Below are 27,790 nucleotides of genomic sequence, written 5' to 3' on the forward strand. Positions count from 1 at the left end.
GTGACTCTCAGCAGCTGCAGCACCAGCAGTGCATGGGTACCTACTGGTAGCACATACATCACAGATCACAGAATGGTTTAGGTTGGAAGGGACCTCTGGAGATCATCTGGTCCAATCCCTGCCAAGGCAGGGCCACCCAGAGCAGGTTGCACAGGAATGCGTCCAGATGGCTTCTGAAAGTCTCCAGAGAGGGAGACTCCCTGGGCACCTGCTCCAGTGCTCTGCCGCCATCAACGTAAAGAAGTTCTTCCTCATGTTGAGGTGAAACTTCTTGTGTTCTAGTTCATGGCCAGTGCTCTTTGTCTTGTCGCTGGGCACCACTGAAATGAGTGTGGCACCATCCTCCTGGCACCAAACCCCCACCTGCTAAAATCTTGGCAATAACAACCTTTCCTGTCCCATTCCCACCCCTCCCTGCATTACCTCTCCATCCCTGGGAAGCTCTGTGTAACCACTCATGACTATTAAATGCAATTTCTTTAGTTATCTTCTCGTTAGTGGTATTCCGGGATGGCATTTAGAGGACAAATGGTCATTACGGTACGATTTTCACCTAGTCATTCTGAGAAACAATCAGCTGGATCAGACCAGAAAGCACCTCGGCTGGGAGGTGGAGGCTCGGGGGGCAGCTGGCCCTGCCGGAGGAGCAGAGGAGGGTACAACCAGCTGCTCTGCTACTTCTTCTCGTTTCTGCTGACAAAGGTGAGGAGGTCCATCGCTGTGACCACGCCAAACACCATCTGCTTCATGAAGGAGCTGCCATTCCCATCGACTGCAAGCACAGAAAACACTAGTTTAGTGGAAATACAATCAGAAGAACCCCCGCCCCAGCTGTGCAGGGGCTGCTGTTTGTCTATTAAAAGAAAACCTCAATGGGAACAGCAGCTGTCTCTGCTCTGCCTCAACAGGAAAGACTGATGCAGCCTTGGTCAGGTCACTGGGATCACATCAGGGAAGTTTTAGCTGCAAATAATGCACCCTTTACCAGAGCAGGAAACTTAATTCCCTGGTTGTTTTTATCCAACCTCTGTTGCGCTCTTGCTTCTATCACCTCAAAACTTTTCAGGGCAAACTAATGAGACTCTTTAAGAGCAGCAGTGAGGCACTTTCTACTCTGCTCTCACAACGTCCTACACCACCATCAATAAAAAGCATTGCAACAATTGCTTTAACTATCCGATAAATATTTTCTTAAATAAAAATAAAACTAGCCACCAGAGCCCAAACACGAGATAAAATGCAGGCTCTGAAAGTGTGGGAAGAAAGTAATAAATAAGGGGGTAACTGTGGCGGCATTAAAACAGCAGCTCTGGAAAAGCAAATGGACATTGTTTGAAAACCAGAGCAACAGGCACTGCATTCAGCTGGCCGATGTTTTTCCATGAGTACCATTTAATTTGTGGATACCATTTACTTTATATCAAAATGTGATACAAAATAGATGTTCACTATTTTATGACAACATAGCTGAGAAAGGAGATTCTACCTAGCATTATTCTTCGTAAGAGAATGGGAAATGTGCATCAAAGGCAGTTTTGAGTGACAGACTTTTGCTTGCAACATTTTGTGGGAACATGGCTAGACTTGTAAGCCAGCTTTAGAGTTGGTTTTGGGGCAGCAGGCCACAGAGAAACAAGCAAAGGGGTGGGGATGTTTGCACGTGGTGGGTTTCAGAGACCTTGGGTTCAACAGCACAATATTGCATGCTGCTCACTGTAGGAATGCTTTGCATGTTCTATGTGTAATCCCCTAAAATCAGTATAGTTACACCCTTCAGCTCTAATTTAGAAGACCAAAGCATGAGCCTTCTGAATGCCTTTTCATGTTGCTAACATTTTAAACAAAGCAACTCCCCTGAGATAAGGCCAGATTTGTACTTCTAGAGGTTTTACAGTGTAATTGCCCTGGAAGGGTGTGTTAGGTCAGATTTGCAGAACAGCACCTGCCACCATATCTGTTGTGGTCAGAGGAGCAACCAGGTGTGATCCCTCTGGTATGAATGTGTCAGCAACCCTCATGTGGTCCCACTGCACGTGACTACTGAGTTGGTTTGCTTAACTGAGGAGGTGGTGGCTGTGCAGCGGTTTGAGAATAAACCAAAGCTGCTGGTACAGCTGCTTTATTGAACTAGCCTAATGGTGCTCCCGAATTAGCAGAGCATCCCTATACCCAGCTGTGGTCCAGGTAAGGCTCGTACACAGGCGCCCCAAGCTGCACCCATCAGTGTACGTTGTACCTCCTGCGTCATGTACCTCTGCTACAGGACTTGCTTATGGTCCAACACATTTGTTTTCATCTTTCTCAACTTACCCTGGCCTTCCAGGGTAGGTGTCTGATAGCACCAGCATCACATAGCACCCTAAGGTCCCTCAGCATATCAATTTACCTAGGCTCCTTAGGGCACACAGGCATAAGGACGTCTCTTGGCTGCATCTCCAGGGATAGCAAGTAGAAACAGGGGTGTTCAGAAGGTGGCACAGCCTCTGGGCATGCACAGCAGAAGGTCTTTAAGCAGGGGGATGCAGACTGTGTAGTTTGTTCCCTTGCGCTTAGATGCCTGAATTCCACCTAAGCTTTATCAAATGTGCGCAAATGCTCCTTTCATAGAATCATAGAATCACAGAATGCTTTGGGTTGGAAGGGACCTTAAAGTTCATCTATTTCCAACCCCCTTGCCATGAGCAGGGACACCTTCCAATAGACCAGGTTGCTCCAAGCCCCGTCCAACGTGGCCTTGAACACTGCCAGGGATGGGGCATCCACAGCTTCTCTGGGCAGCTTGTGCCAGTGTCTCACCACCTTCACAGACAGAACTTCTTCCTAATGTCCAGTCTAAATCTACCTTCAGTTTAAAGCTATTCCCCCTTGTCCTATCAGTACATCCCTTGCAAAAAGGCCTTCTCCAGATTTCTTGTAAGCCTCCTTTCAACCTTGCTCTTGGGATACTAAGTCTACAGAGATCCCTAATATCCCTCATTTCCTCTGCTGCTCACAACCAGCAAGGTAGTGATTTGGATTCAAGGTCAAAAGGCTAAACAAGAACAAGGGGCCTGAGCCTACAGCTGTGCAGCAAAGGCATGGCACCTGAAGCTGCTACCTACAGTCCATCTTGGCTGTCAGAGGGGACCAGATGAAATCCCACAATGAGTGCTTCTCATCCCCAGAAGTAGATTTCCACGGGAAACCATGAGATGAGGGGAGCGGGTGGAGCTGATGGGTGCTTCAGCATCACTCCTGCATGCGGAGAACAACACAGCTCCCATGGCCAGGATCTAGGAAGGGCTCCTGCAGGATGCACATCCTGGTGCTGGTCCTGGACTCCTTTGGTTAAGGCTTCCCCTCTTTCCCCCCATCTCTGTGGTGTTGGGAAAGGAAATGGATGAATAGTTGGCAGTTCCTGGGCTTTGCAGAGCCATAGGGCAGAAATCTTTCCTGCAAAGGCTCAGGGGCTGGTACTTTCCAAGCTCAGTTTGAGAATTTCCCTTTCCCCTCTCAAACATTCATGCAAAGCCCATACAGTGCTTCTGCAGGTACCTACACTGCATTTGCTCATGTACAACAATAGCAAAGTGGTCATTCTCCAGGATGCAGGAAAGTTTGCCGAGGCTGTCCTCCAGGCCAATCTGAACAGGACAAAAAGAGACATTTTAAGTTTCACGTTTAAAGCACAGTGGTGGCAGAGCCTGGCTCCTGTCTCTGACTGCAGCCATGAGTGGGGAGGGTGGCACCCAGCTGGACAAGGATCAGGTGCACCTCACCCACTCGCACAGTTTTGGGGAGAAGAGGCGGGGATGCAGGCAACCTGCAAACCTGGCTTTGCTCTAGCTGAAATACAGTGCTGTCTCATAGAATCATAAAATCATAGAATCAGCTAGGTTGGAAAAGACCTTTAAGATCATCAAGTCCAACCTTCAAGTTTCTCCCCAGCCCAAGGGGCCTCCATGGGCTAGCATGAGGTGATGGCTCCAGCTCCCCTAAAACACCATTCATTTACCTCACTCCCCCTCTGGACTTTTGATGGGCATCCAACGCAGGCATCCCTCCCCTGCACACCCATAGGACCTGCCGTGTGTCCCATCAGAGCCCATGCCTGTTGCCCCAGCCCTGCTGAGCCCTGTCAATGCCTGGGCTCTGATTTCAGAGGGTACTTATTCCCCAGCTGGACAAAACCCTCTGACAGTGTAAGACTGGCGGTGGACATTCACATGTTTTGCTCCTGGCATGAAAGCTCCTGTGTCTGAACCCCACAGGCTCAGCAGCATTTTTGCCGGTGCCTGTCCTTGATGGCACCCATGTCCATGATGTGGCCATCACCCTCCCCACCTCTCTGCTTTCATCTCTCTGTCTTTTCATTGACTTCCTCTCCCAGCTCCTGTCACACCTCAGGGCAGCGGTGCTCCTCTCCCCCTCTCCCCATGGCTGGGCGGTGGATGCCACCAGCCACAGCCGCAGCAGTACCTTTGAGAACTGGTCGTAGATGACCTTTGTGACAGAGTCTGAGAACTGCGCGTTTCCAGCCAGCACTGAGGTAAGGGTGTTGCTGAGGGTCACCATTCCCAAAATAAGCCTGTAAGGGAACAGGGAGTTTTCCAAAAGGTCAGGCCTGAGATAGGGCACATGTTTTATGCAGGAGCTGAACCGCTCCCCTCAAAGTCAGTGACTAAATCACTGCTGCTGCCAACGGGAGGCACCAGCTTTCTCCTCATCTGAGTAGGATAGAAAGATCCTTGTCCTCTACAAGCTGTTGGTGTAACAGTGGCGTAACAGTCTGCTATTGCAGTCCAGGACTTAGCATCTGGGAGAAGGAAAACTTACAGTCTCTCCAGCTGCTCATTTGTGTGGGGTTTCCACCCAGCCCTCACCTCTCCTCTGGCCTCCCATTGCCTGTCCACTGATCCAACCTCTGCTGAGTCTGGTGGGCACTGGGTTTGGTTTTGTCTTTGACAAACTCATTTACAGAGTTTTCTTGATGAATCTTCACAAGGAGGCAGATGACACTTTAAAAACATGTATCACAGAGTCCAATGCAATAGCCCCATCATGGGATCAGTAAAGGCACTTTAGCTTCCTCGTGGCTGCTTTTCCTATGCGAATGGCCATCTTTGTAAAGAGTAAAATTAGTTACCCTGATTCAGCAACAACAGGAGCTTGGTCATATCCCTTCTTCTGCAGGATCTCAATTGCCTTTTTACAGCTGACTTCTGGGAGGAGAATGAGAGGGGCTGAGAGATTCAGTTTCTGCACCTTGATGTTCCACCACCTGTTGAAAGACAAATGGCAGCACCAAGCTGTTACGCTCTGCTGCACGGCTGTGGGCCTTGCTCAGGGGGGCAAGGCTAGCAGAGATGAGACCAGCCACACAAAGACATTCTGCCTGCCTGCAACGATCACGCCGCTTCTGTCCCCAAAACAGTAATGCTACAAGTCCTCCATGGCCAGGTCTTGTTGAAGCCAAGCTTTCCCTAAGCCCCTTGTTCATACAACTCCAGAGGCAGGGCTGAGGCCAGCAGCTGGCAAAGTGCTGAGCTGTCCTGAATCCAAGGAAGTTCCTGAGGGCTTTGATCCAAGCTCGTGAGTGGGAAGGCCTATCCTTAGTCCTCGAAATGCAGCATTTGCAGATTCTCCAGGAGACAACCTGGCAGAGATGCTCATACAATTTATGAGGGACAAGCTACGCTTGTTTGCTGGGGACCACAGGCAACTCCCAACTCATCTCAGCCCTTCATCCTTGCAGAAGAGGCAGGGCAATGCTAGAGGCTGGAAGGGCTAAGAGTAATTCTAAACAGGCACAAGAAGCCTTGGAAATGTAGTAAGAAGTTTTTAGGAAATATTTTGCAATAACCTTTGGTTATAGTAACCTAAAGGAGCAGGCGACATCAGTAATACCTGCTGTCTTCAAAGTGGAGCTAGGCACTTTCTAAACAACTGGCATTTGCCCAGCCACGTGTCAACTGGCATCAGCAGTTTGTGATTCCCTGCCTTCAGGGGGCTCTTTCCCCAAGGTGTCCAAGAGACAGTTGGTCATCTCTACTGGCCTGCAGCTCTGGAAAGTGCAAATATACTGTTCCCTGCCTGAAAAGACCTCCAGAGCTGTTTGAAAGGGTGCTTGCTACCAGAGAGACCCGTCTACCCACCAGCCCCATGTTCCTATGAACACAGCTGTGGAGTAGGACAGGAGGTTTTAAGTGGAGTTAGATGTCCCCCTCAACCGTTCTGCTCGGCAGGGCTTAGGTGGTCTGGACAATGACTGCCATGTGGGAGCAGATCAGCAACTTCAGGATGGAAACATCTCCTACATAGACTTTGATTGGAGAGCAGAGATATCTGACCACTCAAAAGAGAGGAGCTGACAGTACTGCCCGTCCAGAGGGATCTGGCCTTAACTGCAGTTTTTCTAAATACTAACAGATAATGCTTTCCTTTGAAGTTAACAATTTCCAGGCTCAGAAAGCTGGCTCCCTTAGCACAGTTTGTACCGGCGGAAGCTGTCTTACCAAGGCTTGTGCTCCTGGACGTCACTTAGGAAACCATTTTTTATCATCCACTTATCATTCAAAAATTTGGACCTAGAAATGACCAACAAAGAGCGAGTCTGTGAGCCCTCCAGAAGAAGTCGTGCTTTGTTTCATGCACTAGACCTCAGCACAGCCCCGGGGCCCCCATGATTTTTGCAGCTGGCTGCTTTTAGCCCCTTTTAAGGTCAGCGGGAGCTGCGGGTGCTCAGTAACTCTTGGAAGCACGTCAGCTATTTGCCTTCCTAACTTTAGGCATGCAAGTTCAAAAACTCTAGCTTGACTGATTCCTGCTCCGTGCAATCAGTCAGTGAGAAGAGGAAATAAAACCCAAGTGACCCAAGACCCAGCCCCTGGTGCTTGCCACAGTAGTATGCAATTTCTCCCTATTGTTTGCTTTCTTTTTCCTATGAGTTGCTCCAGGGAGATTCCCAGCTCTCGGCTCACTCTGGATGCCCATGCTATGAGAGGTACTGGGGTGTTCTCCACCAACCCCCACCACCAGGGCTCAGCAGTGCTAAGCTCATGTCACCGCAGGGTCCCATGGCCCCAACCCATGCCGTGTGCGGAGTTGGAGAGAAGGCTGTGGGGGCTCCCACCCAACACCAGAAAGCAGGTGAGGAAGTGAGAAACTCACATGTAGTTCCTGACAGAGTCAGGCAGGATGACGACACAACGCTGACCTTCCTTCAGGTCCTTGGCTGCCTGCACGGCAACAGACATGGCACTGCCCGAGCTGCCTCCTGGGTGGGTACCAAGAAGAGAGAGACAAGCATCAGGGTTGCCCAGGGTGTAGGGCCACAGTCCCAGCGCATGGGGCACAGCACTGCCCCAGCTAATGGCACAGAGGCACCCACGCAAAGCAGCAGCAGAGGTAGCACCTCCTACAGCAGGCTCAAGACACTGGGAATAGGAGGACAATCAGCCCCACAGCTTTGTAGGCTTTAGGGTCAGGAAGAGGTAGGGGCTGAAGGGATGTGTTCATATGATGGCTCTTTACAATGGGCTTTTGTAGCAGCACAAGAGTCATCTTATGAACTTCATGCACTATTTCTTGTGGTGACTCTGCAGGCAGGCCAAGGGCTGAAAGGTTCCACACAGAGACATTCTGCTGCCCATGCCATAGCCTTCCTTTGGGTGATGAGAAGACCACGCCAAGTCTAGAGCTTCTTACTGACATATTTGGCAATCAAAGATTGCCTTTAAATGCATTGTAAAGACTGAAAAAACCATAAACATTACATTCATGCTTGGAATACCAAGCCAACGTGATGAAGACTTAAATGCTCCCTGTGCCTGTGTGCACGCATGTGGTTTGCTGCACGTAAGGAAAGCAGGTCCCTGCTTTACAGAGGCAATTCTTCCACCAGTAGTTCAAGTACTGGAAGCCAAACACATTCCACTATCTGTGTGCCAATTACACACTGCATTCAAGGCAGCACGTATTTTACAGCAGGTTAATTAGAGCATTTTTCAAACAAATGAGGAAAGGCCCTGAAAAATGCAGCTCAGGGAACATGGAGCTATTCACAAATTATAGTTCGGGTCAGTAAGTGGTTTCTGTTGAAACACAGTGACTCCGTGCCTGCTGGGTTAAATCAACATCTAAGTGTTTCATTACAAATGGCCTGGTCTTCTCCAAAACTCCCTGGATGTGAGCACTCAGGGCTTTTATCAGCTGTAACTATAAGCCTACATATTGTCTGATCCTTGATGGAAACCTGCTCGGTGGCAGGGAAAGCTGACAAAAACACTGATGCTGTGTAGAGGCTCTTAGAGCACAGGCAGGGTTTGTTTGAGGGCATCTGTTCATTTTGGAAAGCTGGTGGTATCACTTACAGCTTGTTGGCACAGGGAGAAATACTCAGTAAGAACATCTTACACTTTCTTTGCTTCCAAGCTTTCCTTGGTCCAAACCTGGCACCTCTTGTGTGTGTGGCAATGGTTCGATGAGGGTACAGCCTTGCAGAGTTGTTAGTGGAGCAACAGTTCTAGCCCACCTGTCCTGCCCCAGCCCCATTAATCCTCTCTTCAGCCCCTGTAACACTACACCACACAGGGTTAGGCCTGAAGATCCAGTTCCATGTGCAGAAGTGCCCCGGTAAGAGGAGAGTTATTGCTTCTATAATTACTGTGGCCGATGAGTCAGACCCCAGACCGAAGGCGCACCGCCATGCCTCTGCGGTCTACACAGCCCTACGCACCAGCTCAGGGTTCACCATTTGGCAGGCACTAGATGCAGAGAGCACCTACCTCAAAGCATTTTGGTCCCAAAAGGATGAAATTCAGAAAATATGTTAAGAGAAGCAACTGCTGTTGGTGATGCTTACCGCACAATAGTCCCTCCTCTCTGATCAGCCTGCGAGACATGAGGAATGAGTCTCTGTCGTTGCATTTATACCACTGATCAACCACCTGAAGACAAAAGCAAGAAGGTTGGGTCTTGGTGGTGTTATTTCAGGCTGTCCCTACTCTCTGAGGCATTCCATGGTGCTGATGCCCTACAACATCTGGCAGCTTTGAGCTGCTTTCCATACTTGTTGAAAGCAAATGCATTTGTCAGGGCATCCTTGGTCCAGAGGACATATCTTTGCTTTGCAGGCAACCACTCTAGTCTTTCCAGCCAGCACCCTTTCCTTGGAGAGTTAGGGGTGTCTGAAAGGTCCAGAATCAGGGTGCAGAAGAGGGACTAATGTTCGTGATGCCCTACGCTTGGCTAGACTAATGGTCAAGATTTTGCAAGACAAAATCAGATCCAACTACAAAAAGAATTACAGGTTATTACAGATCCCAGTTCTAAGGCCATGTGCCAACAACAGAGATGTAGTTAACACGACATCTGAAAGCAGAAAGAATCTGGGATCTGAGGTTGTGGGGGACCTTTCTAAGAATAAGGATGGGATCGCTAGCGTGATGAAGAGCAGCCTTAGCACTGACCTTTTCTGTGGGATCACAGTGAAGGAGGCTGTGAAGACTGGTACTGTGGCATATTCCTCGTTTGCCCTTGTATTTGCCTTCTCATTGTAGGTCAGTTACAATCAGATTTACTCAGGTGCTTTAGTGTTGGGGTCTCAATCCCCCCACAACAGCTTGTTCTGCACTGGGAAGGCACACAAGTAGCCTTAGACACAACTGAGTGCCAGAGCTGACCTTGGGGGTAGGCTGGATGCAAAGCCAAAGATGGGACAGAGGCCTCTCATCACATGGCTACTTACTGATCTGTCAAGGACAGTAGGGATAAAGTCATGCCCAATGCCCTCCACTTCAATGTTTGTGGTGCTTGTTGTGTTCATCTCACTGGGCAGAGCGACAATGGAGCCTTCAGGGTCCACGCCAATGACCTTTGAGGGAAGGAAGTTTTGTTAAACCACTTAAAGGAAAAAATAACCCTTATCAGCAATGTTTTCCTTCCCACAACATCTATTAATATTCTCATCCACTGGCAGCAAGGAGAGCTTCCAGGATAAAAGGGCACAGTTTCCCACTGACCTTTTAAATAGATCCTAGGTAGTGTTCAGCTGCTGAAGTGACTGGTGGCTTAAAATGTTATTGCTCTTAAGGTGTTTGTCCTCACCTCTTTGGCAGAGACTGCTACTTCCAAAGCCCAACCCTTAGCTCCTTAATTTGCTCAAGTGGCAGCTAGCTCAAACCTCTGGGAAGCTGCGGCTACAGACATCCTTTCTGGACCTAGTTGTGCTGGCTGACAGTGACACCTCCCTTGTTGCTTCTCGCTTTATGTTTGGGCTGAGGTCACATGCCTCAGCACACAGCTTAAGAAGGGCTGGTGAAAGCAGTCAGTGAGGTAACCTCATGCCCAGCTCCTCCAGCAGCTGGCTGCACACCGTATCAATTTGTCTCTGGCAAATCAAGGATCGCTCACACACTGGCTACCCCAGAGAGGCAGAAACTGTCAAGCCTCCAGTTCGCTTTGAATCACAAACTCTGCAGAAGGAGCATCTATGGTTGACTGGTGTCAACCGTAGAGCCGGGAGGCTTTTGCAATGGCAAATTGTTTCCAACAAAAGCCAAGCTCGCTGTGAAAAAACATATAGGTGGAGACAACAACTGCTAGCTCAGGTGAGCCATGGGGTTAGGCTTGATCAAATCACAAGCAGGAAAACCCAGGGGGGACGTAGCTCCCAGCAGGCAGCCCTGCCTCCCAGCTTACCTTGCATTCTGGGCATTTCTCCTTCAGCTTCCTGGCGATGCCAGTGATGGTGCCTCCTGTGCCAGACCCAACCACCACCATGTGGACCTTGCCTGCAGGTCAGGGAAGAGAGAAGCTTGAAGGGACTCAGCATGGCCTCCAGCATGGTCTCCCCTTTATTCAGGACCATGCACAGATGCAGAGCCCATGCCCCTCAGCTGCCAGAACCCCTTATGTGGAAAGGATAGGCAGTGGTCATGCTACTGGCCAAAGTGTGGTCCTGTGCAGAAGCTCATGTGAGCTTGAAGGATCTGAGCACAGTTGATCCTGCCTCAATTCAGGAGGCTGAACGTGACCTCCAGATCTCCCACTGGTCTTCACGATTTCTGTGTCTTTGACATCTACTGGCTCAAGCGGGGTGGAATATCTCAGTATTTCCAGCCCTTTCAAACCACACCGCGTTGCACGTTGAAGCAAAGCATCCATGTGAATGGCAGAACATATCAATAACAGGCACAACTTCTCAGCTAGTGTTAGCATCCACAGTGGAGAGATGGCAGAGCTCTGCCCTGGCACGTGTGTTGGTCAGATGTAGCCCCAGTGGCATCAGTGAAATTATACTGATTTAAGACTGGTAGGAGCAGAATCAGTCAGGCCTTCAGAGACTTATGCTGCAACTGCATTGGGAAAAGGGGACTTGTAATTCACTACTGCTGGCAGCCAGTTAAATGCTGTACAGAAGGGGAGGCTGGGACTCCTTTGTTCCTGTTGCTACCCAACTGCTTTACTGTTATGATAACTGCTCTCCAGTCAAAACGCTTGAGTCCTGTTTACATTCTGCAGTGCTCCCAGTACTGGCAATAAATTGCACTTCTATCTGCACAGTTATGGGCTCCTTCATCCTCCACCAGCTATCACATCAGACATCATTAAGTCTGTGAAGTTTCAGTCTATTTTGATTTGCAGATGAGTGTGCTGGATCAGATGCAGCCCGCCATGCTCTGATGGATTCATATTCCCCTGTTAGGCCTCTTGGGCCATCTTGCGTTTGCAGCTGACAGGTCGCAGATTTTGTAGCCACAAAGAGACTGGTTCTTCCTCCTTGGGAACAGCCTGAATTTGTCTGGTCTCCTCGCTCAGGGTTGTGAAATGGGAGGCCATAGCAGGGGAGCCCTGCAGGCCCAGGTGTATCTGGAGTGGATTATGAGAAGTTGTGTGTCAGTATTACTAATGGTGCCTTCACCTACAGAGGACCTTTTGGCTGTTTCTAGACATTTAGGTCAATAAATGACGTAAAATAAGCATCTCCAGGGGACTATAGCCCTGTGCACATCTCAGCATGTAGAAACAACAGCGCAGACAGTACCTTCACACTGCTCCAGGATCTCCTCTGCCGTGGTGTCGTAATGAGCCAGGGGGTTGCTTGGATTTCGGTACTGTTTATTTCAACAGAGAACAGTGTGAGTTACCGTGGTGTGAAGAGTAGGTCAAATACCAAACTAGCAATAGCTCCTGACGCGCTTTACCCAAAGCATGCAACTGTCCCCTCCTCTCCCTGGCGAGGGGTGGACGGCAACATGGCCAAGCCATGTCACAGGTATTGCTCCTGGTTGTCACTTTGGGACAGATCTCCAAGGACACTTGGGATCTGTCCACCCTGGAAGATTAAATGTGCCCACAAACACTCACTCTTGGGCACTTTGTGCCCATTCGGTGCGGCTGTCCGTTGCAGCGGCAATGTGCTGCATTGCCAGGTTTTGTGGGATCTGGTGGTTTTGTCAGAGCCCTAGCTCTGACAGAGGGAAGACAGGTCCTTGGTATTTTAGCTATTACTTAGATAGAAGCATTTTAACCTTTTCCGTTGCCTTGAAAAAGTTGAAAATACAGCCCCACAATACCCCTAAAAACTTGGGGGAAAAAATATCCCTGCTCAAAAGCCATATTAGAAAACCTGTTTTCAAGTATCATATACATATCTAATTTTGAGAGCTGCTTTGTCATTTAGAGTCATTTGTGGTTGGCAGTGCAGCAAGTTAGGTGGCTGGGAGCTGTGGGGCAGAGTAGCTGTCCTACTTGTACAGAGGGATTTACCACAGGGGTACACAGGTACAACACTGATGTGTGTGCAGGCCTGTGTTCTCACACGTAGACCAGGCTGCTTCTGAAAAGCGTATCCAGACATTGAGCTCCATTTTTCTTAAAAGGAAGGAGCTTCCCTGACTCTTCTGCACTAGAGGGCCTCCCTACTCGCTATAGGAATGCCTTCCTGCAGCGAGGTCAGACCAAAAGGAGAAGTGCCCTCCTGTACAAGAGCCAGCACTGCAGGAACTGATTTTTTTCAGGTCAAAGTTAAATCTGAAGCAAAGTAAATCTGAAGGAGTCTTTGAATTGTGCAGGAAAACCCAGCCTCACCCACATCCAGGCTTTGGCAGAGTATTACAGGTTTGGAAGGGTCTCTTATTTTGTTTCTGCCACCCCATGCTTTACGATGAAGTTCCAAACACCATAGAACACTGGCAAAATCTTCTTCTGTTGCCAGTTTGAATGAAACCCCCAAACACAGGCACACTTGGAGGAGCATATGCTGTAAACCATATGGAGGAATGGCATTTACCTGGTCCAGGATGTGAGAGTTTGGGATTTCACTTTTCAACTTCCAGGCCACACGAACGTTAGACTCTGGAGCATCAAAGCGGGTGCATGGGGTCCTCACAATTTCAACACCCAACGCCTTCAGAATATCGACCTTTGGGAGGGAAGAAAGTAGATGTAGCAGAACTGATCCCACATAGAGGTGGTAATCTGAACCTGCAGGCTCATGGCAGCACTGGATGCCAGAGGAGCTTTGCGCGCAGGAGATATTTAGCATTTGGAGATATGATGTCCAATTCTCAGTTATACTATCTCTGACATCCCTATGGCAGCCAGGGACTTCTGCCTAAAGCTGGCACACAGTATCAAGCCTGGCTTTGTGCCCTGTCCTACTCAGAGGGCAGGCTGGGGAAATGGCAGAGGTAGGTAACACTGTGCTGCTCCTTGGTGCCTGGGACAGGGGCAGAGGGAACTAGGGTACGGAGCAGCGTCTCCTATGTGCTGTCATCTGAGCCCTTGCATGCAAGGAGGAGGTCTTAAAGCTGTCTTTGCCTCAAATCCCTCTGTCCCCTCACAAAGAACAGGGAAGGAACAACTACAAATCAGCCCCAGGGTATTAATCCACTGGGAGATGCAGCTGTCGGGGAGAGGTGGTCAAAAGAGAAGGGTGGGTGAGTGCTGGGGCACCTGGAGATGAAGCTCATGGCAGCTGGAGGCGGCATCTGATCCAGACTGAGCTTAAGTGAGATTTAGGTTGAAATGAGTGTGGTGCTCTGAAGAAGGGCTCAGTTTTGAGCTAAGTCAGGGTCCAGGTCTGGCTTCGCTAACAAGAGTTCAGCTGAGCAGCTTGTGAGAGTTCCGGCTCCCCAGGGTGGGTATTTCTGCCACCTCCAGGGCAGCAGTTTTACCCGGTCACCAGCTCTTGTGCAAGTGACTTGACTTCAACCATCTCAAGAAAGCAGCTCAGACAACCATGAGTATTTCCAGGTTTCTGAAAACCATAGAAACACAGAGAGACCAAGTGACACATCCGATGTCAGAAGGAAGGTCAGCAGGACCTGCCTGCCTCTCCTCTGCTCCATCCAGCCCTTGCCCTTGCAGACAGCAGATATTGCCTTGTGTGTCTGCAGCCAGACATGGTGTTTGGCTAAGACATGACTACATGCACCAGATAATCAGCCAGGCCATCACAGTGTGCTTTTTTTTTCCACCAAGAGGAAATCTTCTGAATAACTACAGAGCTATGTCAGTGTGTGCAGCAGGGCTCGTTACCCTTTAAAGGACAGAGTACTCCAACCCTAGAAAGGGAAAGGCAGGGAGAGACAGGGCAGGAGATGTTCCCCAGCTGCAGGGTAATACCGTACAGAGCTCTGACCTTCTCCGTGCTCATCTTCTCCGGCAAGACAATAATGCAGCGGTAACCTTTCACTGCAGCTACCATTGCCAGCCCGATTCCTAGGTGGTGGGGAGGAAAGGGAAGTGGTTGATAACAGTATTTGGCAAGGCTAATCGACGTGCATTGCTTCTTATGTTCCTCTCGCCTGACAGTGAACATAACCTAGGTATGTTCACTGATGAGCTACAAGCAAGGGCATCCTCCGTGAGCCTCTCAGCATGTGCCAGCACTGCCAGGGAGCATGGGAGGGTGTGGAACAGGCAGGCTGAGCTGCAGTATCACTCCTGATGACAGGAGTCTATTAGCATGGCACAGAGGGAATGGCAAAGCCGGGGAGAGCTTTCCTCCCCTCCCCAAGGGCCTCTTCCTTTGTTTTTCAAAACACAGGAATGCCTTCTCCCCTCCCCCAGATGCTCTCAGCTGGGGGACACACACACAAAGCTGCACATTTCACCCCGTGGCGAGCAGGCAAAGGGGACCTCTGCTCTGGTTTCGCTGTGGGTGATGAATGGAGCCAGCTGCTCCCCATACAGAGCAGGAAGGTGAGGCTGGAGCAGCATGTCCCTGCAGGAGGCTGTAGGGGACATGGTGCCACGCCGACTGCCCTGGGTGGGCAGATTGCCACCAGGGAACAGCTCTGGGGACACACAGGTCTCCTCACCCCATGGCTGGGGGTGGCCAGGGCAAAAGGGGCTGGCTCTGAGGGGCCTGAAGCAACAGGCCAGTAAGGAGCAAAAGGGCTAGTGAGCAGGAGGTGGGAAGCGCAGAGAGAGACATGGTCTCTACTCTGTCCAGAGTGCCTCGACAGCCTCCACTGGGCATTTTTGCAGGAAAGCACACTATGCACACACACGTGTCCCTGCCATGGTGGGAATGCTGGTGCAGGGAGCAGCAAAGAGACATCCAAACTTGCACCAGTGGTCCTGCACAGGCTACAGAATAGGAAGGAGGCTTCTGTGCTGTCCCCCGCCATCTCGTACCCCACCATAATCTAGTGCCTGAGCAGGATGACAGTGACAAGGAAAAAAACCCAGATGATTTATCTCCCAGCCCATCAGGGAAACCCTCTCTGGGAACCTCTGGGTATTCAAGAGCTTCCCAGCCTGAAAACACCCAGGGTTGCCTGAGCTCCTCCAGCTCCTGAGGCTGTTTGCCTTGCCGCAGGTATCCCACTGGGTGTACCTGTGCAGGTGTGGAACCCTCACAGGCCCTTGGGAATTTCAGCAGTGAGGCACCTCGGCACCCCACGATGCCCATGGCCACTGGGAAGGGAGCCGAGGGAAGGATGGAGCCAGAGATGTGGGGTCCCAAGCTGACTTGGTAACTCCAAGTGCAAGACCTCTTTGAATTCCTGTGCCTCCTGAAACCCCTCCGAAATGCCACCCATCTCAGTACCCAGGTGGAGGGAGCATCCCTGGGGTTCCCACCTGTGTTTCCTGAAGTGGGTTCAATCAGAGTGTCTCCTGGTTTAATAATCCCAGCTCGCTCTGCATCTTCCACCATCCTCAGGCCGATGCGGTCCTTCACACTGCCCCCTGGATTGAAGTACTCGCATTTTGCCACTGGAAAAGAAAGGGAAGGCTCCATCAGGGACAAGCTGAAGCCAGGAGCACCAGCTCCTTGCTTCCCCACCCCTCGCTGCAGCCATTCAAAGACACCCTGCGGGATGGCCCTTTGTGCAGGTGAGTGCATCCACCATCTGCTTACAGGGTGCCACAGCTTGTGGGATTACCTGCTGTTAGATCACCCACTACAAGATGCCGTAGTCCATCTTTCCCCTACATTCCATCTCCCTGCAGCACCCTGAAGGCAGTGGGCAGTGCTAGTAAGTCTGGGTTTAAAGGATGGGTTTAAAGTCAATTGGACGTACAGTGCTTACTCTGAGCAAAGCATTGTCAGCGTTAACAGCAAGGTCTCACGATCTTTCCTGGGGCATGGCAATTACTAATAGATAGCTAAAAAGGTGCCCTTCTGTCAGGATGATGTGTAGTCCTGAATGGGGTGCCATAAAGAAAAACAAACAGAAAGAGCACTTTTAAGTGTCAGACAAAATTATCATTTCTTCACTAAGCTACCAAAAAAACCAAAAAAAAGGAGACTTCCCAAGGCACGCTCAAACCACAAGGCACACCTCGGTTCCTAACCAGGCCCTCCACATAGCTAATGCTTGTGGGAGGGCTTTTCTTACCAAGGTTTTAATGAGCTTCTACATCTGAACTGGTGCTACTGAGCTCTGTTTTACAGACAAGAGGGAGAAATGGGTACTTTCAGGTGTCATTCACTTCATCCTAGCAGAGACAGCTACTCGAGGCTGAGAAATCAAACCAATACCTGAGCAGCCGGAATGGGAATAAAACCCCTTGTGCTCATCATCACATGTTATAATGCAAAGTGCCAGAACTCCAGCTACTCACAGAGATCCCTGGAGGCACAGGGATTACCAACCATAACTGCTTCCTTGACGCAGCAGTGCTGCAAGCATTCGTGTGTTTGCTTGGTAAGAGGCTCTGTGCTGACCTGCAGCTCAGGGAGGACCATGCAGCTGCTCTGCCTGTCCTGCTCTCCTTCCCCTCCTGCGCCAGGGGAGGGAGACATGGCCCCAGCAAACAGGGTCTCCCTGCCTGCACGGTGGCTGTTGGCACCAAATCTTCCCATGTCCCTGAGGCGACATCCTCCAGGGGACAGACTGCTTCAGAGTTAGACCAGACACTGCAGACCTGTCCTCCTGCCTCCACCACCTCTGTTCCGCGGTCCCCTAAAATCCCCTGAGGTGTCATTCTGGGAAGTGAGAGGTGGTGTAACGTAGAGGTTGCATGGTTATGGGCCCGAAGATCCCACATCCTGAGAGGGGATCTGGTTGAAGAGCACAGCACGCTCCATACAGCCATGTGCAAGGTGGCAATGGACTGGTGTGCGGATTCCCAGCTGTGAAACGGGATTGCAAGGTCCTGCTGTGCCATTTTATTGAGTGTGAGCACTCATCAAGTCACTCCTTCTTACACAGCTATGTGACGCTCATGAATCTGACTGCCCTTGAGACATCTGCCTTTCTGTCCAATTTGTCTGAAATTATTTAATAGGGTTAACCATTGTTGTAAAGGAGACTGAAAAGTCTGTATGCACAGAGAGAGCCTAATCTTATCGTCCTTATGGCTGAAGGCAACCAAGTTAAAACCAGCTCTTACATGAGATAACACCAGTGCTGTGCTAGCATCCCCTTGGGGCAAGGACTTGGGTCCTGCTGGAAAACCTGTCCCTGCAGCCAACCCCTTGGCCTGCCTTTTAGCACTAGGGCCTGGCATGTGTGTTGCTGATAAACCCAGGGCTGCATTGTGGGGAGGTCCCCAAGGGAAGCTGTCACTGCTCCACAGACAGTGATGCAGCAGACGGCAGCGCCTGGCCTGGCTCCAGCTGACCTGGTGGAGATGATGCCGCAGCAGAGTTAAGTCCCCGCTCCGTGGAGCTCAGTCTGGCAGGCGAGGGCTGCCACGGTGCCCTTCACCCCATCCCAGACACCATGCTTCATGAAGGCTTGGCCAGTCTTGTCCTGTGCACACAGCATGCTACTGCAGGTGCTGCAGCATCCCTGCCCATTGCCAGGGTGTCATCCACCCATCCCCAAGTTCAGCCCTGCTCTGCTCTGAGCTTATGCTGCAGCTATTTGGGAGGAAAGATGCCTCTACTACCATTAGCCCCATTCATTGCAGCTTGAAACCATCCTATCTGGTCTGACAAATGACGGTGGTGTAACCTAATTAGTGCGAGAACCCAACACGTGCCATCTCTGACCCTCCCCATCTGTGCTTGCTCTCCACAGAGCCTCTTCTGAAGCCCTCTTCCAATGCCACCCCTCACCCTCACCTTACGGCATGGAAAAACCTGGTGGAAAGGGGACACTCACAGAGCTCACACTTGAGCCCATAGGACTCCCCAATCTTGTTGACTCGGACCATTGGGGTGCAGCCAATTCTCTTCAGGATGTTGGGCAAGATCTTTTTTTCTTCTGGCCTGAAATAATGTGGAGGAAAGAAGAAATACATCAAATCAAAGCAACTGTTATGCAACATGAATCAAGATAAAATCTGAGTGAGATTTCAGCAACCTTAGCAAGGCCACTGACCGGCAACCCAGCTCCGAAAGAAAATGTCCCCATTGACAGTTAATAACAACAGGAGCCAGTGATGGTTTTCCATCACTCTTACAATGAGTTATTAATTCTTTTGCATAAAAAATAAGGTAATTAATTTTCAGGGCTGTTCTGAAATGTTTTGTTCTATAAGGTCCTGGGCCAGGCCTATAATGAAGTGAAGTGAGAAGAGGTGACAAGCCTGGGATTGTATGTAGTGGGTGAGAAAGCCAGAAGGCCATGCACAATACAAGGCTCCTCCTCTTTCCTCCATCCTACCCATCGCCACCTCTGCTCTTCACATTTTCAGCTGTCTCAGGCCCATCTGTTGCTCTCCTGGCCACATGTAAGGATGGGTCCAAGCCATCTGACAGGCCCAAGCCACAGAACACTCTGGAGGGTATTTTCTGCAAATAATTAAACCAAACCCTTGGATCAGTGGAATCCAGCCTTCCAGTTCTGCTAGTCTCAGATTCCAGCAGCAGCCAAGAACCACGTCACAGCAATTGAAACCAGAATGAAAAGGACTTGTTTGCCCAAACCAAACGCATCTTGCCGTGCAGTGAGAGCACTCATGTCCTTGAGCTTTTCTAAAGACGAAGGGGAAAGACTGATGAAGGCTGCATTTATTGAGGCCACGAAAGTATTGCCCCTGGATGAGAGCCAGCACGTCTCTCTCTCAGTGGGGTGACAAAGCCCCACTCCCTCACTGCTCAGCTCTCCTTTGCACAGCTCTTGCCTACTATCATCCTTTGAACCTTGAACCCAAGTTATCCTTGTCAGCTATCAGAGCCAGGCAGATGGCCGCCTGCTGACAGAAAGTCCATGTGATGCAGGAATGACATGCAGATTTACTTAAAGACACACACACACCTCCCTCTGGGTTTTGCGAGAGTGAAACAAACACTTCTTGCTTTGCAGGAGTACAGGGGTAGTGGCTTAGTGCAGGTCTTTACCACCGAAAGGAGCCAGCCTCCTTACACCTCAAGCCCAGAAATGATGGAGTATTACTCATGTGCTGCTACCTCTCCCTCCATGGAAAGTGTTACTGCATCGCAGCCTCTGCTGAGTGCTGGTAAATGTGAGGCAATAACTCAATAAATGAGCTTCCCCCACTGCTGCAGCCATTTCCCATTGCTCTAAATGCCACCAAAATGCTCAGGGATTTCAGTGGGGCTGAGCCACAGCACGAGGAAACTCCAGCTCCTTCAGGCGGTGTTTAACTAGAGCCTGGCTTTCAAGAGAGTGATCTGTGTATTACATTACACATCTATACTGCAGGAAGACAGTTTGAGAGAAGAAAGCAAGGCCATTTATTTGCCTTCAGCTAGTAATTGTGGTGAATAAGATGTGAACCCCACAAGGCATGATGTGGCATGGTGAGGTGCTTGTACAGCTCTGGGGTCTGCAGTGCTGGGCCCTAGCAAGGGAATAGAGAAGGGGATGCATGCCGGAGTGAGCCTTGCAGGGAGGGTGGAGGTGGGAACCAGAAACTGGCTTGATCTTTTGCGTTGCCACCAGCTACCATCCCCTAAAGAGAACAGCTCTCTGGGGCAGATTTTCCGCAGTTCCCATCAAATTCCTTTCCTAATCACTACCATATTTTACTAGATAAATAATCATAGCATGGTCAGCTTCCTTCCCCAGCTGCGTGTGCCTGAAGTCAGCAGGTCTATGGGGGTACAAGTGTCTGTGGCAAATGCCTTTGGTGCTCCTAAAGGATGCGGTGGGGACATTCTAGTCCTGCAGCTGCTGATATCACTTCAGGATTGCAGTGGACAAGGATGTTTTTTTCCCAAGATTCCTGCTTTTACTTGTGGCATGTTATTCCATAAGATCTCCAGGGAAAAAAACAATCCTGGCAAACAAAGTGATTGTTGTTGAGATTATAGTGGGTCAGAATTGGCTCAAGGGATATCAGAGCTAGTCTAGCTCTGTATCTTTGGAAAAAATTAAATAATTAATACTCTTAATTAAAATAACATCTTGTCTTCTTAATTAAAATAACATCTCCCTTTGCCCCCGTCCTCTGCTTTTACCTCCTCAAAATCAACCAAGTTTCACACAGGAATCTCAGAAAGTCAGGAGATTTTTGCTACTTCATCTGCCATCTGTGATTTACCAAGAGCAGAGAAACCAAACCACCCCTTCCATGCATTGCTGCAAAGCAAAACAAACAGCAAGATGTGTCCTGGTGTATTTTCTTCACTGCTTAACCCACTGTACAGTGGGTTATGTTTCAGCCCCTGCCCCAGCGATGCTGCATGGGCCCCTCATCCAGACCCCATCCCCAGTGAGGTGCTTGGTGCCTGGATCTGGGGCTACCCCAGTGCCCCTCTCCTCCAGCAGCCCGTCTCCTGGCTGGGGGTGGGATGGGCCCATGGCACCCTGATGCTAAATTGTTAAAAGCCAAGAATATTATCCTGTTCAGCATGATAAGTGAGAAAACCCAGTCTGACTGAAAAGAGCTGGTCCTATCCTGGGGCACTAGCTGCTGGGATTGCACTAAGTGCATGCCTGGGTGCACATTTGCCATGTCAGCTCTAACGATGTGGAGCCCGCTATTACCTCCTTCCTGAGCCAGACCCAGAGGCAGTTCTGGGCTCCACAAATGCCAGCGGCTGTGCTGTGGCCGTGTCCTGCCTGGCATGTGGTGTGACGCTCCTCCAGCTGGCTCCCAGCTGGCAGGCATCCACGAGGAGCAGTGCCGCACCTTCCATGGGCTCCAGTTCCTCACATGCTTGAGCTGAACTCATGTTTTACATCTTTGGCACAGCAGGAACGTGCCTGCAGCTCTCCTGACATTTATAGGACAGCCTTATCTTTAGTAGCTTGTCTGTGTCTGCTTCGCCGGGCTATTAAAGCGCCTCTCATTAAGTCTAGTCTAGGCACTTTGGCAGGCTTATCTCACCCTGGGAGCAAACACGCTGCTGTGAGGACGAGAACCACTCAGACCAATGACTGCCTTGCACTGCACTCTTGGGTTGCTTACGCACAGTGGACATCCTCTGTGTGGACCATTTTCTACCTATTAAAAGCCCAGGTAACACGTTTTCATGAAAGTCTCTTAGCCGTCAGTAAAGACATTGCTAGTGATCCGAAATCTTCTTATACAGCTTCGGACTGTTTGAATGAACAAGGGCAGCCAAACCGCAGCCCTTCCTTCAACTGATGACGGAGCGGCTGCTACTGACTGTGCTGTACAGCTGATGGATGTGCAGCTTCAGGTTGTACGCATGCACTACGCTGCAACCAGGAGAGCCATCACTGCACTTTCTCCTGTGTGTTGGGAGTGCCTTCACTTGTGCTGTGCAACACCAGACCTCATGGAGTCCACTTTGCAGATGTGTACAAGTGGACTTGTACAAGGTTGAAATCTACCTCTGAAATATGTTCAACTGAATTCTTCCAAAATAAGATGCTCCAAACTAGCAGATGCTTTCAAATGCGTGCTGGAAAACACAGAACTGAGTCTCAAGCCCACGACACCTTTCTGCAAGATTAAAGAGAGTGGGAGAGGAGAGACTAGATGCGTTTTGCCTTCTAGAAAATAAACCATCATTAACATAACATATTGTCTACTGACAATTAATACTGACTTCAGGTCATGACCATCCTGGTGTAACAATAGTACTTCATCTTCAGGAAAAGATACCAAGCTGTCTGCACTCTGGAATAACCAGCATGAGTGAATTACTTACACGGGCACACAGGAGTGTGGGGACTTGGTGGCAGGCGTTGTAGGTGTCCACGTGCACTTGCTGGGCAAGTTGGGAAGAACCCAGGAGCTGTCGGCTTTGTTTTCCTGATTTCCCACACAACTGCCATTCATGAGTGGGCACAGCTTGGCCAGCTCCTGTGTTGTGGAAATAGAGACCCACTGCCACATGGGAGGAAAAGCAGGCAGGCAAGCAGGCAGGCACCTGGGCAATCGTTGTGGAAGGCAAGAAGTGACATTTGGGTGTGAAGGCAGCTTGGATGGGGCATCCCTACTGGCATTTCAAACACCTGATTCTAACAGATGCATAGGATTGCTCTTTCGGAGTGGTATACTAGACCATGTACATGGTAAATGATCATCTGGCCACCACTTCCAGTCAATCTTCCCCTGCTCTAATGTACATTGAAGCATCTCTCCCACTAGACAATTTGATGCTCTGTAGTTAATTATTCTGTCAAGAGCAGTATTTTTCACCCTAACAGCAAAAAAACTGCAGGTAAGTCTACCCAGCAATCATGTCAGAATACTTGTGTGGTGGTAGTGAATGGCCTCAAAGGACCAGAGGACACCTCTACTCTGGCATCTGAGTGTATTAAAAGTGAAAAGAGATAATCGATAGAAACAAAACATCAGGGAAGGGCAGCAAAGGTGTTCAGGGGTACAGAGCAAGTTCCACAGTAAAACAGCTTAGAGAAGGATTCTGGTGGCAAGAGCAGGCTGTAAATCCTGGGGGACTTTTTGGATGACTGAGAAACACTTTTTTGCTTCTCGGCATCAAATAATAAGACAAAATGAAATTATCAGGAGCAACTATATAGGAACAGAGCGGGTAAAAATGGAAACAGAAAAGGATTAAACAAGTTCTAAATGCAGAGGGCTGCCTGCAGAAGGACCAGACCTGCTGCCACTTGAAGTGGAGGGGGTGTGGGAAAGCCACTCTAACTACTGCCCTGCGGGAGGGAATTCAGGCCACTGACAGGAGGATGCTGGAGCCAACATGCACAGCTCGGATAGTGGAGGCCAACAAACTCAGATAGTGGAGGCAGAGCATCATCTTCATCCCAGGCCATAAAGGCACAGCTCTGCCGCTCCTGGCCACCCGTGCTGCCTGCCGTGTCTGCAAAGCCCAGCTGAGCCACAGCGGCCAGACCAGCAGCCAGCACGCTGTTATGTTTGGGTCCTCATGGCCTAATTTATCTGTGGCTCAAGACGTGAGCCCAAGGGCAGCCTGAATTACCGTTTCTGCCATTGTCCTCCTGCTCACTTGCCCGTTTCACCCACTTGGCGGGAGCTTCTCGGAAGCAGCACGTCAGGACTACCCGTGGTCAGCGTCGTGCTTTCCCGGTGGCTTCCACACGGGCCGGGAAGATGGGGCTGTGGTTTGCTCCGTGGGTGCTGGGCTGTCCCTGAAACACAGAAATACACCACACTGTTATTCGAGCAGCACCACGGCATGTGGTCAGGCTTGCTTCTCAGCCAGAAGCCCCAGGGAATCTCTGAGGATGGACGTCAACAACCTCATCTTGTTGCCTGGCCCCACAATTGCAGCTTGAAGCAGGACAGCAGGCAGTGGACACTGGACTACATCCACACCAGGCACTGAGATGCCTTTTCTCCTCCAGAGACATCAACCCCAGCCTCACAAAGCGGTGAGACACCACAAAGGTGCAAGGATGGTCAAGCCAGAATGGCTTGGACCCTGCAGCCAACAACAACTCTTCCTGCAAACTTTGCCTCCCAGTGCTCTTCCCCCCCAGATCTGCTCCTTCTTGAGAGGGATTAAAGGAAAAATAATAAAAATGTTATTTCCTTGGAAGCCAGGATTTGTGTTGGCCTTGAGGGTGTCTCCACAAGCAAATCCTTGTTTACCTAATGAATTAACTGGGAAGGAGCAAAAGTCACCTGTGGGTAAAGAAGAGATAAGCTGCAGTGTATCAGAGGCACTTGCACGCTTTCACAACTGAGGTCACTGATTACCAACCAAACTGAAGGCAAATTGGTTTACAAGTTTTTTTTCCTGGTGATGCCCATCTTGACCTTTTCATGGTGAGGTGGAAAGAGAGGAAAGGAGGGGGCTGAAATTATTAGAGCTGCTTTTGTGGGTCTTTTCCCTCTTTGCCAGCATGTAGCTCCCTGTCCTGGTGAGTGGTAGCTCCAAGGGAGGCTTGACATTGTCTGTGGGGCCCCACATAAGCCCCCTTTTCCCTCCAGCCCCAACCATGTGGTCATGCTGCTTGTGCCTCATCTTTCCCCGGAGGCTCTCCTGGGGGCTCAGGAGCACCCTGAAGCCCCTTGGGCACCCACCTGAAGACAGCAGCATCCAAGCTCCTCCCTTGCTGCCACCAAGTGACACAGGCTGCAGCATCACCCCTGGCTGGAGCCGCCAACCTGGCCCAAAAGCCAAGGGTTGAAGGCAGCGTGCCATGCTGAGGTGGCTGGTGCTGGAGGACTTCATGGAAGGAAGAGCATTACTGGCTCTCCGCCTTCTAAAATAAGGTTGTGTTTTGCTCATTGTGTTCAGTTCCCTTAACATCTGATATAAAAAAAATGGCAAGAATGGGCTTCTCATTCGTTTGCTCACCCAAAGCAGATACAGATATGCTTTCTAGATGCCTGGAGAGCAGCAAAACAAGACCTGGCCCTTGGTTCGTCAACATCTACATTCCCCTCCGCTGGAGGATTTCTCATGTATCTCCTCAAGGGTTGGTTCACTCCTGGTGTGGTGCTGCAGCACTGCACAGATGTCCTTCTAGTTATGAATCACTGTAAAATCTCAGCATCACTGTGCCCAGGGTCTGGATTTAAATTAAGATGTGTCTAAAACCACTGTGGTTCTGAAGGTAACCTTAGAAATTGCCTGAACTGTAGGAACCCCAATACTGTCTATATGAGACAGCAGATGACCTCGTACAGTACCAATGCATAGAATCTGATTTTCCCCTATCTTTCGGAGGCCTTGACGTGTCACCAGTGAGCCACTCCCCTGCTAATGGTCTCAGCAGTCACATTCATGAACATGCAGGCTGGGTGGCAAATGTGGGCAGAAAGGGGCATGGACAGTCTGCCTGCAGCCAGGAATTTCTGAAACGAGCAATATCCAGTGCAGACGTCTCCCCACACTGCCTCCGGTTTTAAGTCACTTTATGCAGTTTTAAGTCACTTTATGCCACAAAGTGAAGATGCGTCCTCTCTTGATTACCAAAACTCTTACCTATCACAGAATCATAGAATAGTTAGGGTTGGAAAGGACCTTAAGATCATCTAGTTCCAACCACCCTGTTCCAGTACACGTAACCCCTGCCTGAAACTTCATCTGATGAAACTGATCAGCTGACAAATACATCTGACCTGTTGCAGGTATTCTGCAATGGCCCTGTTACTTTTCTAGATAGAGAAGCTTGATGTGGCACTGGACAAAGGATAAATGGAAATATCCACTGGAGCTGGGAGGCAAGCCAAGAGACTGGGCATGTAACACATAGTCTGCAGCATTGCTCACTGAAAATGCATGACAAAGAGCATAGGCTAATGTTTATAGAGTAGTTTGCAGATAGGTGATTGTAATTATTAGGTTATCAGGCTGCACTGATAACATCAAAAGGAAGAAAATCGAGCCACTCATTAATTCAACTGCAGGGAAAGTAAGATAAGCTCAACAGGGCACAGAGAGTTATATGTGAACCTGACCCATCCAAAGCAAAATGACATTTTCTTGCTTTATTTAAAGAAAACCCCAGTACTGCTGTCACTGAGCAAGACAAACGCAACATCAGTTTAACAGAATCATGGAATGACCCTGGCTGGAAGGGACCTTGTGAGGTCCCCGGTCCAGCCTCCTGCTCAGACCTGGGTCAGCGCTACCTTCAGCCCAGCTTGCTCAGGGCTTTTTTCCCTTGAAAACCTCCAAGGATGAAGGCTGCACAAGCTCTCCAGACAACCCGCTCCACTGCCCGACTGACCTTGTAGCATAAAGCGAGAACCTCCCCAGTTTTCAGCTTTATTCAGACCTTTCTGAAAGCACAGACACTCCCTGAATCAGTGTCAACCTTTGAACAGGCTGAGAAGAAGAGGCTACCAGATTCCTCCTCTTTTCAAGCCTCTCCACAGCAACGAAAATTACCTGGTTAGTAGGCATGGCTCCCATGCAGTCTGCCATTGGAAAAGCAGTGTTCTGTAACAGCTAAGCCATACTTACCACCTCCAGTGTATCAATCAGCCGAGTGCCTTCGCTGCACCCCAGTGCTGAGCTTATATGTGCCCGGTGGCAGGGGACACCAATGGGCGGCAGTAAGCACCCTGCACGGGGACGCTGATTGGGTCCTGCCCCACACCTAAGAATGCCCAGCACCTGATTGCTCTCCGAACGTAAATAATAGGGGTATAAAAAAAGATAAGCAATTTATTGTTAGTTTTAATTCACACTTATCTTCAGAAGTGCTGTCAACCCATCTCTCAATGATTCTGTGGTGGTTTTATACTTTTGTTTCTGATTTGATTCCGTGTCTTGTGCTTAAACCCGGCTCATCCGTGTCAGCATGTGCCTTGCTGAATCAGGTATAAGCAATGACAGAAATTACATATTACATTAGATGCTGTCTGATACGGACTCTCTGTACCCTCTGGAAACCTGTGGTTAGTCTCAGCACCACCTCCAGCCCTAAAAACCTCTTTCTTATGCTAACTCCAGCTCCCCATGCAACTGCTTTACTAAAGAGCCAAGATCAGTGAACAGCTTCTGCTCCATGGTGATTCCTGAACCCCGGCTGGATGATTAGGAAATTATCTGAATGCAGATTTACTGGAAGAGGAAGAGCCCATAAGAATTTTGGTCCCTCCTTTAACTGCTCCTTCCCAGAACCAGGGCAGTGCATAGAGCCGCCTGGCCCGGGCTGGAGCCGTGCTCCCCCAAAACACAGTCATGAAGGAAACTTCACCCTTAGTCAGATGATCAGGTCAGTATTAGGCTTTTAGGAATGCTTATTTTGGAACTAAACCTTTCAAAGACACGACTTTGGAGGTATTAGCACAGGAATGACATTACCTTTGGTCTTTTTGCAATAAATGAACTCTCTGGAAAACATTGACAGAGGTAATCCATTGTAGAAGAATCCTGTGGGCTATCTGATGTGACACAGAGCATGAACATCTCTTGTAAAGAGGCTTTAATAATCCTAACCCCCACAAGAATTGTGTTTTCTGAGCATTACAGTTACAGAATAACCCAGCCACTCCTTCTTGTCTACCTCCTGAAGCAGCGTGTGCTCCAAGTGAGGCCACATAGAAAAATAAGATTCTT

At 49.6% G+C, this 27,790-nt stretch overlaps 1 protein-coding gene across 1 annotated transcript; it reads right to left on the reverse strand.

The window, feature by feature from the left end:
- Positions 1 to 352: 352 nt before the first annotated feature.
- On the reverse strand, positions 353 to 22,687 carry LOC115604606 (cystathionine beta-synthase-like). Its single transcript, XM_030477913.1, has 15 exons — positions 22,475 to 22,687; positions 18,549 to 18,655; positions 16,075 to 16,209; positions 14,627 to 14,706; positions 13,274 to 13,405; positions 12,026 to 12,095; positions 10,681 to 10,772; positions 9,728 to 9,853; positions 8,843 to 8,927; positions 7,150 to 7,255; positions 6,495 to 6,566; positions 5,126 to 5,260; positions 4,459 to 4,567; positions 3,539 to 3,623; positions 353 to 772 (listed from the first exon to the last, which is right to left on the reverse strand). Exons 1-15 carry the CDS (start codon positions 22,660 to 22,662, stop codon positions 675 to 677), a joined length of 1,620 nt encoding a protein of 539 aa, XP_030333773.1. The 5' UTR covers positions 22,663 to 22,687; the 3' UTR covers positions 353 to 674.
- Positions 22,688 to 27,790: the final 5,103 nt, after the last annotated feature.

The sequence above is a fragment of the Strigops habroptila genome, chromosome 2 (assembly GCF_004027225.2).
Source record: "Strigops habroptila isolate Jane chromosome 2, bStrHab1.2.pri, whole genome shotgun sequence".
Lineage (NCBI taxonomy): Eukaryota > Metazoa > Chordata > Aves > Psittaciformes > Psittacidae > Strigops > Strigops habroptila.